Raw genomic sequence first — 12,344 nt, forward strand, 5'->3', positions numbered from 1 at the left:
CTCTCCTGCTGGGATGAGCTGCTGAGTCCCATTAGACACAGGTGGGGAACCTGTCCTCCCCTTCTCCCCGCTCCCCCCCGGCCCGGCCCCAGGGCCAGTTCTCCCACAATCCTGGCTGATTGAAGGATAAACAGAGTTTTGTTTGAAATGATCACAGGAGGTGACTGGGGGTGGGTGCTGGAGGCAGGACCAGTCACCCATCACTGTGCCCCTTAGATTTGTAAGAGGGCAGCCAGGCCTGTCGGGGACGAGGGCATGAGCCCGCATGCCACCCGTGCCTATCCAATGCCGGCTTCCAGGCCAGGCACTGGGCCTGTTCTGGGAACACTGTTCTGTTTGGGGGTCCAGGAGTCCTGAGAAATGGGGGGGGCCATAGAGACCCTCAGGGCGGAGAAACATCAGGAAACCTTCCTGGGCCTGGCCAAGGTCTCGGTTGGGGAGCCCCGGGAAGGGACCTGTTTACTGTCAACAGGACTTAAGTGCTAGCAATTGGTATTGGAGATAAGAGGCCCCTCTGGGAAATGAGGGCTGGGGGTGCAGGGGCCAATAATATAAGGGCAGACCACACGGGGCACCCAAGCTCCACTTGGAGGCAGCGAGAAGCTACTGGCTGGTGGGATCGTTGAGGCAGGTGGGAAGAAAGAAGGGAATCTGGCCCCAGAAGGTAGCAGGAGAGAGAAGAGAATTGCCACTCAGGACTCCCCAATCCCCTTGGAGATGACCCTCCTCGTCACCACTGAGGATGAGCCCCAGGGGTCCTCCACAGCGCTCAGATGGGGAGTGACAGTGCCAGGCTGGGCGGCCAAGAACACGCGTGGGGGGCCACAGCCCACTGAGCAGCAGGGGCAGGGTCCCAGCCAGGGGCAAGGGGAGGGAGAGCGGCATCATCCCTGTGGTGTCCAAGGCTCATGCTGGTGGTGCAGGAAAGTCTTGCGGGAATTGTCTGCGGCCAGCGCTAACCGGCTTCTTGATTTTCAGCTCAGCTCACCGAGCCGACAGCCACAGACTACCACACCGCGCCGCACCGCCCCCCAGACGTCCTCGAGGTGAGCACCCCAGCCTCCCCCGATTCTCTTTCCTGTGCAGCCCTTGGGATCCATCATTCTACCAGGGGAGGAGAGGAGCAGAGGGATAGCTACAGTTTCAGGATGGGGGAGAGAAGGCATGGGCCTCCTGGGAAATAGGTAAAGGACATCTACCAGTGAGGGGGAGACCCGGGGCCCCCTTCCACTGATGGGGGAGCTCCCTGGACAAAGATGAATGGACAGCTGGAGGTCTGAGCCACCAGGTCCGCTGGCCCGGGCTGGGCTGTCAGTTACTCCCCGGGGAAGCACAGAATTAAATACATGCTCTCCTCAGCCCAGTCCCCCAAGGCCCCCCACGTCCTTGCTGGACTCCAGACGGTCTAGCTGATTAGAAAATCGGGTCTGCCCTCAGCTAGGCCCCTGGGACTGGCCATCTGGCCCCAAGGAACCCCAAGGGCATGCTGAGCCCTCACGACAATCTTGGAGGCAGGAGGCTGACCCAGTGACCCCAAAGGCTTCCCTCTTCTTTCCTCTCCTGCTCACTCTAGCAGCCCTTTTGGCCCAGAGTTTCTTCAAATGCCTCTGAAATGGGGTGAGGGGTCTGGTCAGGAGGTTGGGGAACAGAGCCAGAGGTGGGCGACCCCCAGTCATCTCCTCACATGTCACACCTCACTCTACACCCTGAGGATGTAGCTCCTGACGGTGCCTTCTGAGCTCAGGCTCTGCCCTCAGTGCTCCAGGACCCCTGGGCCTCTGACGGACATCTCTCAGAGCCTGCTGAGTGCCCACCGTGCCCTGGGCTTCCAGCCTCCCCATAGCCCTGCCCGGGGCCCGAGGGACTAATTCAGGCCTGTGGGGCTGCAGGTCGTCGTGGAGCTGTGGGAACTGGTGATGGATGAAAAGAACCAGGAGCTACAATGGATGGAGACAGCGCGCTGGGTGCAGCTAGAGGAGAACCTGGGGAAGGACGGGATCTGGGGCCGCCCACACCTGTCTTACCTCACCTTCTGGAGCCTCTTGGAGCTGCAGAAAGCCTTTGCCAAGGGTGAGTGAGCCCCTCTGTGTCCCTCTGCGTGTGGCCCCTGCATGTGAAGCTGCTAGGGAGGAGGAGGGCCAGGGCCAGCCAGCCCGTTCACCCGTCCCCTGCCTGCAGGTACTGTCCTCCTGGACCTGCCAGAGAAATCCCTGGCCGGGGTGGCCAGCCAGCTGCTGGACAGGTTTATCTTCGAGGGGCAGATCCAGCCTCAGGACCGAGAAAATCTGTTCCGGGTCCTGCTGCTCAAACACAGGTGCCCCTGCCTGCCAGGCCCTGGATTCCACACCCACAGGGCCCATCTCCCCGGCCCGCCTGCCCCAAGCTCTCCCTGGGGGTCAAGACGGCCCCTCCCGACCAGGCTGGGTCCCACTTTTCTTCCACAATGTCTCCTGCTTCCGACACCTCTCGAGCGGTAACCATGTCTCCACGCTCAGGGTTGGGGGCCGCTGGTCCCCAGGAGGGCGGACTCTCAAGGTCCCTCTCTCCATCCATTTTTCTGGCTCCACCTAGTCGTTCCAGACAGAGGTCACCCGCTTCCATCCACAGTGTCCTTCAGAGGAGGCCTGGGCCTCTCTAGTCTGGTCACTGGCAAGTCCCATGTCCCTCCCACCACGGGTCTCCACTCTGCTGACAGCCCAGGCTGAGCAGCCTACTCAGCCCATGTGCCCTGTGTGTCGTCCTGCAGCCACGCCAGAGATGTGGAGGCCCTGGGGAGTGTGAAGCCTGCGGTCCTGACACGTTCTGGGGACCCTTCACAGCCTCTGCTCCCACAGCATCCCTCGCTGGAGACAGAGCTCTTCTGTGAACAGGTGAGGCTGTACCAGGGGTGTGTGAGGAGAGCCGGAAAGCTCCCAACCTGAACATGGTTCGAAATGAGAGTGGGTAGGGCAGACGGGGTGGGCTACTCCAGTGTCCAGGGTCCAGAGTGGCCAGAGGACTCCCCTCACCACCCTCCTTCCGACAGGGAGAGGGGAGCGCGGAAGGGCACTCGTCATCTGGAATGCTGGGAAAGAGTCCCCAGGACCGGGAGGCCACCCTGGTGCTGGTGGGTAAGTGGGCAGAGCGTCCATCCCTCACCCCTTCATGTCCCCTGCTCCTGCCTCCTGCCCTGGCCCAGCCTGCCTCTCCCTAAGCCTGGACCCCAGCAGCGCGCCCCCCTTGGCCTGGCCCGACCACCTCACTTCGTCTGTCCCCAACAGGCTGTGCCAGGTTCCTGGAGCGGCCAGTGCTGGGCTTTGTGAGACTAAAGGAGCCTATGGAGATGGAGCAGAAGCCACAGGAGCCAGAGGGGCCGGCAGTCCCTGTGCGCTTCCTCATTGTGTTGCTGGGACCTGAGGCCCCCAACATCGACTACACCCAGCTGGGCCGGGCTGCTGCCACCCTCATGTCAGAGAGGGTGAGGAGGGGCCGGCGAGGGCTCGGGGAGCCCAGGGGGCTGGCTGGCAGCTGAAGCCTTGTCCCCGGCCCTGGTTACTTTAACTTCACTAGTTTGGCCCATTCAGTCTGATCTAGCTGCTTCCGTCCTGTCTGGCCAGGGGGAGTCCAAGCCCGTGTAGTCTGGCCTAGCCCTGCCTGATCATGCCTGGTCTAGTCTGGCCCACTCTGCCCTGGTTCTGTCTGGTTAGGTCTGGCCTGGTCCAGCCTGATCTGCTCTCGTTCCATCTGGTCTGCTATAAGCCACCTGGTTCGCTTTAGTTCTTTCTGCTTTCCCGACTCAGGGCCCTGTCTGCCTCCCCAAAGCCCTTTCAGAGCAGAAGGTGGAAGGCCAGGGGGGAAGGAAAAGCAGTCCCCAGCAAGCAGGGGCTGGGGGACAGGGGCCCCTAGGCCCTGGCTGTGGCCTCTTGGATCCTTTTGCCGAGCAGGTCCTTGTGGCTCTGACCTTCCTTCCTGCTCCCAGGTGTTCCGCACTGATGCATACTTGGCCCAGAACAAGGAGATGCTGGTACATTCCCTAGAGGGCTTCCTAGACTGCAGTCTGGTGTTGCCGCCCACGGACTTGCCCTCTGAGGATGCCCTGCTCAGTCTGGTGCCCGTGCAGAAAGAGCTGCTGAAAAGACGCTACCTGCCCAGCTCTGCCAAGCCAGAGCCCAGCTTCCTCAAGGGCCTAGGTACCTGCCCTGCCCAGCCCTAGGCTTGCTGAGCCCAGCACAGCCCTGTGAGCCCCTACCGCCCCTCTTCCCATTAAATCTCCCATGTCCCCTCTCCCTGTCCTCATGCCTCCCAGTATCCTGTACCACCCCATTCCCATCAGACAATCCCCTTCTCGATTCCCTTTTCCCCACACTTCCCCCTTCCACCCCCCCGTGACCGTGGTCCTGCCCTTCACTACAGATTTGAATGGGGGTCTAGAGGACACCCAGGATGACCCTCTGCAGCGGACAGGCAGGCTCTTCGGGGGACTGGTACGTGACATCCGGCGCCGCTACCCCCGCTACTTGAGTGACATCACAGACGCATTGAACCCCCAGGTCCTGTCTGCCATCATCTTCATCTACTTTGCTGCCCTGTCACCCGCCATCACCTTCGGTGGCCTCCTGGGTCAGTGCCTCTGTGTGTCCCACTAACCCTCACCTCTGACCCTCTGGCCTCAGTATCAGCCCTGACTTTGCCCCGATCTGACACTCCGGACACCTACATCATCTTGTCCATGAGATACTCTATCGGCCTCTGGAAATGACCTTGACCTTGACCGCACTGTCACTTCCATCCACAGGAGAAAAGACCCATAACCTGATGGGTGTGTCGGAACTGCTTATCTCCACCGCGGCGCAGGGCATCCTCTTCTCCCTGCTGGGGGCTCAGCCCCTGCTCGTGGTGGGCTTCTCAGGACCCCTGCTCGTGTTTGAGGAAGCCTTCTTCTCGGTAGCTCTGTTCTGGCCCCACTGTCACCCTGTAACTGGCCCCTGGCCCAACCCGCTTCATGCACGGGGCCTGGGCCCATTTATCTGACCCCAGCTCCCTCTGACCACCCTACAGTTCTGCAAGAGTAACGGCCTGGAGTACATCGTGGGCCGTGTGTGGATTGGCTTCTGGCTCATCCTGCTGGTGGTGCTGGTGGTGGCCTTCGAGGGCAGCTTCCTGGTCCGCTTCATCTCCCGCTACACCCAGGAGATCTTCTCCTTCCTCATCTCCCTCATCTTCATCTATGAGACCTTCTCCAAGCTGGTCACGGTGAGGGCCATGGGAGTGTTAAGAGGCACGTGTGCGTGCATGTGTGTGTGTGTGTGACTGTGGGTGTCATTGCACATGCGTCTGTACGGCATTTATGTGCCCGTGTTTTCACGGTATGTGACTGTGACCACATACATGTTGATGCCTGCTGTCTGTGGGCCGGTATTCTCACCATGGCTGTGCGGAGTGACGGTGCATGAGAGCTCCCCTCTGCCTGCACAGGCCCATGTGTATAACCACAGGCAGTAACCAGTGGGCACGTGTGAGACTGAATGTGGGAAACTGCAGGCATGGTGGGGTAGCAGGGGTCCTGGAGACTCTGAAGTCCCCCACTCCTTCTCCTGCAGTTGCCCTTAGGAACTGCAGGGCCTGCAGAGGGCATGCCCCGCCTCCTCAGCTCTGTCACCTTAAACTATGCCTACGTCTGTGTCTGCGTTTTACATGGAGGAAGGGTGGATACTGGACATCTACCCGATTCTGTTGGTCGGTGGGTCTTTCTCTGGTTTCCAAGTGTCTGGAGCCTAAGTCTTTTTAGGAACCTCCTTGGCACTTGTTTCCTGCCCTCCAGCCTTGTCATGGCTCCCAGGCCCTGGATGCTCGTGCGTGCACGCACACACACACACAAACACTTTCATTTCCTCCATGGCCTGCCCCGCCCAAGCCTGGCCTGGTCCTCAGTCCTGAAAACCAAGTTGTGGAATCCCATTGCCTCTCTGTTACTATGTCAGTTGAGGAAGAAAAGAGGTCGATGGATGATGCATAGACAGATGGATGGATGAATGGATGCTGAATAGAGAGATGGATGATGGATGGGTGGACAATGGCTAGACAGATGATACATGATGCATGTATCACGATGGCTGGAGGATGGCTGGATGGGAGGAAAGAGGATGCCTTGGTTTTCTGCCGCAGATCTTCCAGGACCACCCACTGCTGGAGAACTACGACCACAACGTGACAAGGATACCCAAACCTCAGGCGCCCCTGCCGAACACAGCCCTCCTCTCTCTTGTGCTCATGGCTGGCACCTTCTTGTCCGCCATGATGCTTCGCAAGTTCAAGAACAGCTCCTACTTCCCTGGCAAGGTCAGCACGTCCCCCCACCTGTCCTTGCCTACACTGCCCTGTCCCAGTCTACAGCGCTCCCCTCAGCTTTCCCAGTGCCATTAGTTCCCCTTCTTACATTAGATTCCCATTTCCGATTCCAAGCCTCCCTCCCCCCTCATCATGCAGGAATTTACTCTTGAGACAAGCGCATCTCCCTTTCTCAGCACGTCCAGGCTGAGAACCCAGTGGGGAACCAAGGACAGTTCTTGGAAGGGAGTGGAGAAGCTGTGGGGCCGGGGGTGGGGCTGGGCCAGGTGAACAAGAGAGGAGGCAGGTATGTTGAGAAGCAGGACAGGGCATTAGATGTTCCCCCTGGGGAGAGTGGGACCCCCTGGTGAAGACGGGGCAGGGGTGGGGGCAAGTGGCAGGTGAGAGGTGGGAAGCAACTGGGCACTGACCATTGGTCCCTTCACCTGCCCTCAGCTGCGACGAGTCATTGGGGACTTTGGGGTTCCCATCTCTATCCTGATCATGGTCATGGTGGATGCCCTCATCCAGGACACCTACACCCAGGTGACCCTCTCCCCCACCCTTATTTCATTCCCCCAGCATGCACCCTCCCCCAAACTGCCTCCCCAAACCTGAAACCAGCTAGAACTACCCCTTCCCCAGTCCTGTCTCTCCAAGCAGCCCCATGTTCTTCCCACGGCCCTTCAGGACACCTCTGGCTGAAGAAAGGGCCTGGGTCAGTTTGCCCCCTTTCACTCCTTAATCCAGGGCAGTAGGAAAGAATCCGCTTTGAAGCCAGGTTGATCTGAGTATGAATCTCAGTTTTGCTACCAAATAGCCGTGCAATGCAGAGCCAGCTACATAACTTCCCTGATCCTGTTTCCTTGTCTATAAAGTAGGGAATGAGAAAATGTATGTAAAGGGCTTAGTGCAGTGACTGAGTACAAAGTAGATGCTCAATATAAGTAAGTTCCCAAGTGCCCAGGACCCTGGTTCTCCCTGTCCCCACCCTTCCCCATCCCCCTGCCCCCAGGTATTCTCACCAGCATCCCCCTCCCACAGAAACTCAGTGTACCTAAAGGGCTCACCGTATCCAACACCTCGGCCCGAGGCTGGCTCATCCACCCGCTGGGCTTATATAAGCCATTTCCCATCTGGATGATGTTTGCCTCCGCCCTGCCTGCCCTGCTGGTCTTCATCCTCATCTTCCTTGAGTCCCAGATCACCACGTAAGAGCCAGGGTGGGACTGGGCCTGGGAGGGTCCGAGGCAGAGAAAGGGACAGGCTCCAGGCAGGCAGGACACCAGGGACTGAATGCTAGTAGGAAGGATGGACGGGAAGGAGGTCCAGGTTTTGTGGGACATGACGTGGTACTATTTAGGGAGCCCTTTTTAATAAAAAGAATATAAAATGAGAACTATAAAATTAGGTGCTAGATCTTGGAAAGGGCCTGTGCCCGTGAGGTTCCCTGAAGCTTATTCTTCTTTAGCTTCAGTGTAGATCTGCCGGTGGGTGTTCTAGGTGATGATGAAAACACTTCTGCTCTTAAGAGTCTCGATTTCTCAAGATGGTGCAGGAGGGAGGGGAGAAAGGAACTCTAAGGGAGACGGGCAAAGAAGGATAAACTAAAGTGCAGAGGGACCCAAGTCTAGGGGAGGAAAGAGAGGGTAAAGAGGGTTGGGGTGAAGGAGAGCCCTGCTTACTCCTGACCTTCCACACCCCCAGGCTGATCATCAGCAAACCGGAGCGCAAGGTGGCCAAGGGCTCTGGCTTCCACCTGGACCTGCTGCTGGTCATGGGAATGGGCGGGGTGGCCACCCTCTTTGGGATGCCCTGGCTCAGTGCCACCACTGTGCGTTCTGTCACCCACGCCAATGCCCTTACGGTCATGGGCAAGGCCAGCACCCCAGGGGCTGCAGCCCAGATTCAGGAAGTCAAGGAACAGCGGATCAGCGGGCTCCTGGTCTCTGTGCTCGTGGGTGAGTGAGGATTGGCCACACTTTCCAGCACCCTCAGCCCCTGCCCCTTAGGATCCAGTGCCCCTCCAGCCCCACCCACCCTGCAGCCAGGTCTCCCCAGACACCCACTGCCCACATCTCCCCAGTGTCAGTTATTCACATGAAGGAATTCTGGAGGAAATACCCAAGGCACTGAAATGGGATCTGAGGGGGATGGGGGGGCACTCCATTACTGGAAGCTTCTCTAGACAAGACCCTGTACTCTGAGCTTCTCCAACAGTTCAGTGAACTGTGGGTTCCAGCCCTGCCCCGCTGCTGACTAGGTATCCCGCCTTGTCTCTCTCTGGACCTCAAGTTTCCCTCTCTGCACCATTAGAGGGTTCATTAGATGCCTGAGCTCTCTCTAGCTCTGTGACTCATACAAAGGGCAGTGCTCCTAGGTGGGGGTGTGAGGTGAAGACAGAGTGTCACTGATCTGAGTTCCAGAGCAGCTGAGAGTCCAGTTGGGCTTGGTGTGGGCAGTGCCACGGGATGCAGAGGCCAGGGAAGTTTCCTAAAGGAGGCGAAGCTGATGCTAGCTGGAGGAGGGCTGGGATTTGGGTAGGTGGAGGGTGATGGAGGCATTCTGGACCGGGGTAAGAGGAAAGGTGGGCTTCTCTGCCCTCTGTGACTCCCTAGGTTAAAGGAGTAGGCTTTGAAGTCAGGCAGGCAAGAGTCTGACTCCCTGCTCTGCCACTTACTAGCTGTGTGGCCTTAGGTTAGTTGCTTCACCTCTCTGAGTCTACTTCCTCATCTGCAAAATGGGGGTAATATCTATTAAGAGGATCCAGGGAATTCCCTGGTGGTCCAGTGGTTAAGACTTGGTGCTTGCAATGCTGTGGGCCCGGGCTCCATCCCTGGTTGGGGAAATAAGATCCCAGAAGGTTCTTGGCGCGGCCAGAAAAAAAAAAAGAGGATCCACACAAAGGGTTCCATATAGTCCCTGTGACATCATTCCCCAGCCTCTGCTTGTGCCGATCCTCTGGGGCAGCTGGGGCTAAGACTGCGTGGGTCTCCCCACAGGCCTGTCCATCCTCATGGGGCCCGTCCTGTCCCACATCCCCTTGGCTGTGCTGTTTGGCATCTTCCTCTACATGGGGGTCACGTCCCTCAGTGGCATCCAGCTTTTTGACCGCATCTTGCTTCTGTTCAAGCCGCGCAAGTACCACCCGGATGTGCCCTACGCCAAGCGGGTACGGGGCCCTCCCGGCTGCCCAGGTCAGGGGCGGGGGTGGGGGGGGGCTGGGTGCCTGGGCAGGGCAGGCCATGACCCCAGCCTCCGCCCGCAGGTGAGAACCTGGCGAATGCACTTGTTCACGGGCACTCAGATCATCTGCCTGGTAGTGCTGTGGGTGGTGAGAAGCATCAAAGCCATCTCGCTGGCCCTGCCATTCATCCTCATCCTCACGGTGCCCCTACGCCGCTTCCTGTTGCCACTCATCTTCCAGAACCTGGAGCTCCAGTGTGTGAGTTGCTTCTCCCACCACCCAGCCCGCGCCCCTCCCCCCCATTTCCTATGGCCAGAGGGCACAACTCCAGAGCGGAGGGCAGCAAGGGGACATCAGTGGGGCTCAGCGAATGTGAGAAGTGTGTCTGGGAACTAAGGAAGGCAGAAGAGCAGCGTGATTAAGGTCTAGGTTGGGGCCTGCGTCCAAATCCCGGCACTGCCACATCCCAGTGTGTGACCTGGAGCTAGCGGCCTCGTTTCTCTGTATCTCAGGTTTCCTCACCTGTAAAGAGAGGAATAATGACAGGGCTGGTGAGAGGACTGAGAGGCTCACGAGATGTGTTCCACTTGGGTGGTCCCCACCACTGAGCAGCTAGTCCCGTGGTCTTATAAACCATCCGGAGAGTGGCTCTTCCAGTAGAATTCTTCCACGATGTGACACAGGTCACTGTGGCGCTGCCCCGGTGAAGGGGTCTCCTGCCTGCCGTCTGGAGGCCCTCCCCTACCAGGGCACCAGATTCCTGGAGGCTCCCCGCCCTGAGGAAACCTCTCATCTAGACCAACCCTAGGAGATGCAGGGACAGGACAAGACTTGTCCAAGGTTCAAAGAGAGACAGGCTCTCCTGACCCCAGAGGTGCCTCAGCGCTGGGGGGAGGGCTCACCTGGGCCCTCAGCCACTCACCCTATGTCCTTCCTGCCCCCCCGCAGCTGGATGCTGACAATGCCAAGCCGAACTTCGATGAGGAGAACGGTCAGGATGAATATGATGAGGTGGCCATGCCTGTGTGAGGGGAGGGCCCAGGCCCCAGAGCCCCCTCCATCATTCCACTTCCCCACTCTCCCAGGAAAAGCAGAAGTTTATGGGCACCCTATGGACTCCCAGGTCCCTCCTGGGGCAGCAGTCGAGGCCCTGGGGCCACGGGTGGGGGAAGGAAAGGGTGTCTAGGAAACCTTGTATGAAGGGTAGACTGGCTTTTCTGGATAGAAAAGGCCAGTGGGGCCCACAGTAGGGGGATTCGCTGTGCAGTCCCTCCTGTGGCCATACTGCCACCTGGGGGTCCCACCCTGGAAGACTTAGATTCAAGCCCTACCTCCTCATGACACAGACACGGGAAGTAAAGAGGATGGGAGTTGGTGGGGGGGGGATTCAAATTCCTGCTTTCTGTGTGACCTTGGGCAAGTCCCTGGATCTCTCCAGCCTCTGCTTCCTCATCTGTAAAATGGGTCTATTGATAATCACACCCACATACAGGATGGTTTCTGAGGACCAAAGTTAATGTGAAAAAAGGGCTTCGTAAAATCTGAAAGAACTATTATACAGTAGTCATCCTTCTTCAAGCCTGCCCAAAGTCACATAGCTCCTGAGCCATACAGCTGGGATTTGGCCTCTGAGGCCAGAATCTACTTCAGTCACCCACCTTTCCATGCTTAGAGATGCCCCTGCTGGCCCCTCTCTTCCTCCTCTCTGCTCCCACTGGGGACCCTCTTCTCTGGGGCGGAGGAAGGTGTCCTGGTGAGGGCAAGGTGCAGGTGAGGACAAAATCAGGGCTGGGACTCAGGACTCCTAAGTGCTGCTCCCTCCCCCACGCTCTCATTCATTCACTCATCCATTCATTCCACAAACATTTATCTAAGGCCCTGGGCCCCCGTGGACACAGAGGTGACTGAGACAAGACCTTGCCTTGGGGTTGGGAGTGGGGGGCAGTGTACAGTCCATTCTTGATTTGGATGGGGGGTGGGGGAGGGTGGGAAGATAGGGAGGAGATGGGGAGGGGGAGGGAGGGAGGTTTGTAATTTATACCTCGTGTATCCTCAGAGCTTTCATTGTACTTCAGCTACACACAGGCACGCTCGCGCATGCGAGCCCCAATTAGAGACACACCGTCCTCAGCTCCACTTGAACCAAATCTTGGGGAGAACCCAGATTTGACCAACTGGGGTAGGAGACAGTGGGAGCTGCAGAATATGGGCAAAATCTATTTTTTTACAAAAGAAAAATATAAAAAGAGTTGAAAGAACTGGAAGTGGTGAGAGATGGTTGAAACTGAGAATCAGGGTGTGACAGAAAAAAAGGAGGCTGAGAGAGGGCTCTCAGGTACCTCCTGAAGGCTCACAGCTGCTTCCCACCACTTCACTGTTCTATGCCTCAGTTTCCTCATCTGTAAAATGGGGACGATAATGGTACCTACTTCGCAGGTTTGTTATAAGGATTAAAGGAGACATTGCCTATAAAGTGATTGCTTAGTACAGCGCCTGGCCTCAGACCCCATCAGAAGAGTTCAATGAAGTTAGCTGCTGGTATTGTTATTCTGACTGGGATGCCCCTGCCCCTTCCTACCCTCTGCTACTTGAACACTGCCAAGTGGAAAAAGTCACTCACCCTGCTAGCACCCTTCCCCTTGATGCTTGGGAATAGGTTTTACTAATAAATGCATCTGTGGTGGAGTGAGTGCCATGCTGGAATTCCCTTCCCAGGGTCGGGGGTCCAAGGGGTCTGGGCTGGAGAAGGAATGTATGGTGTGGAGCTAGTGCAGGGCTGTGGCCCTAGGGGGCAGGAAGGGCCAGGCTGGGGGAGGGGTGTGGCACTAGAGTTGGGGGAGAGGCAGGGCTG

General features: G+C 57.9%; 1 protein-coding gene across 1 annotated transcript; it reads left to right on the forward strand.

Moving 5' to 3' along the window:
• The first annotated feature begins 1,892 nt into the window (after nt 1-1,892).
• Nucleotides 1,893-10,522, forward strand: SLC4A1 (solute carrier family 4 member 1 (Diego blood group)). The gene is made up of 16 exons (XM_065897573.1): nt 1,893-2,070; nt 2,179-2,314; nt 2,747-2,870; nt 3,026-3,110; nt 3,261-3,457; nt 3,959-4,169; nt 4,393-4,599; nt 4,775-4,923; nt 5,038-5,232; nt 6,145-6,318; nt 6,763-6,852; nt 7,351-7,517; nt 8,014-8,267; nt 9,309-9,478; nt 9,575-9,751; nt 10,442-10,522. The coding sequence occupies exons 1-16, from the start codon at nt 1,917-1,919 to the stop codon at nt 10,520-10,522; spliced, it is 2,571 nt and encodes an 856-aa protein (XP_065753645.1). The 5' UTR covers nt 1,893-1,916.
• The last annotated feature ends 1,822 nt before the right edge of the window (nt 10,523-12,344 follow it).

The sequence above is a fragment of the Phocoena phocoena genome, chromosome 19, assembly GCF_963924675.1.
Source record: "Phocoena phocoena chromosome 19, mPhoPho1.1, whole genome shotgun sequence".
NCBI classification, from domain to species: Eukaryota; Metazoa; Chordata; class Mammalia; order Artiodactyla; family Phocoenidae; genus Phocoena; species Phocoena phocoena.

Coding starts and splice junctions, on each gene's coding strand:
- SLC4A1 (XM_065897573.1), top strand. CDS start 1,917: ATGGATGAAAAGAACCAGGAGCTACAATGGATGGAGACAGCGCGCTGG. Junction 6,853..7,350: donor TCCAGGACACCTACACCCAG/GTGACCCTCTCC, acceptor CCCCTCCCACAG/AAACTCAGTGTACCTAAAGG. Junction 8,268..9,308: donor CCTGGTCTCTGTGCTCGTGG/GTGAGTGAGGAT, acceptor GTCTCCCCACAG/GCCTGTCCATCCTCATGGGG.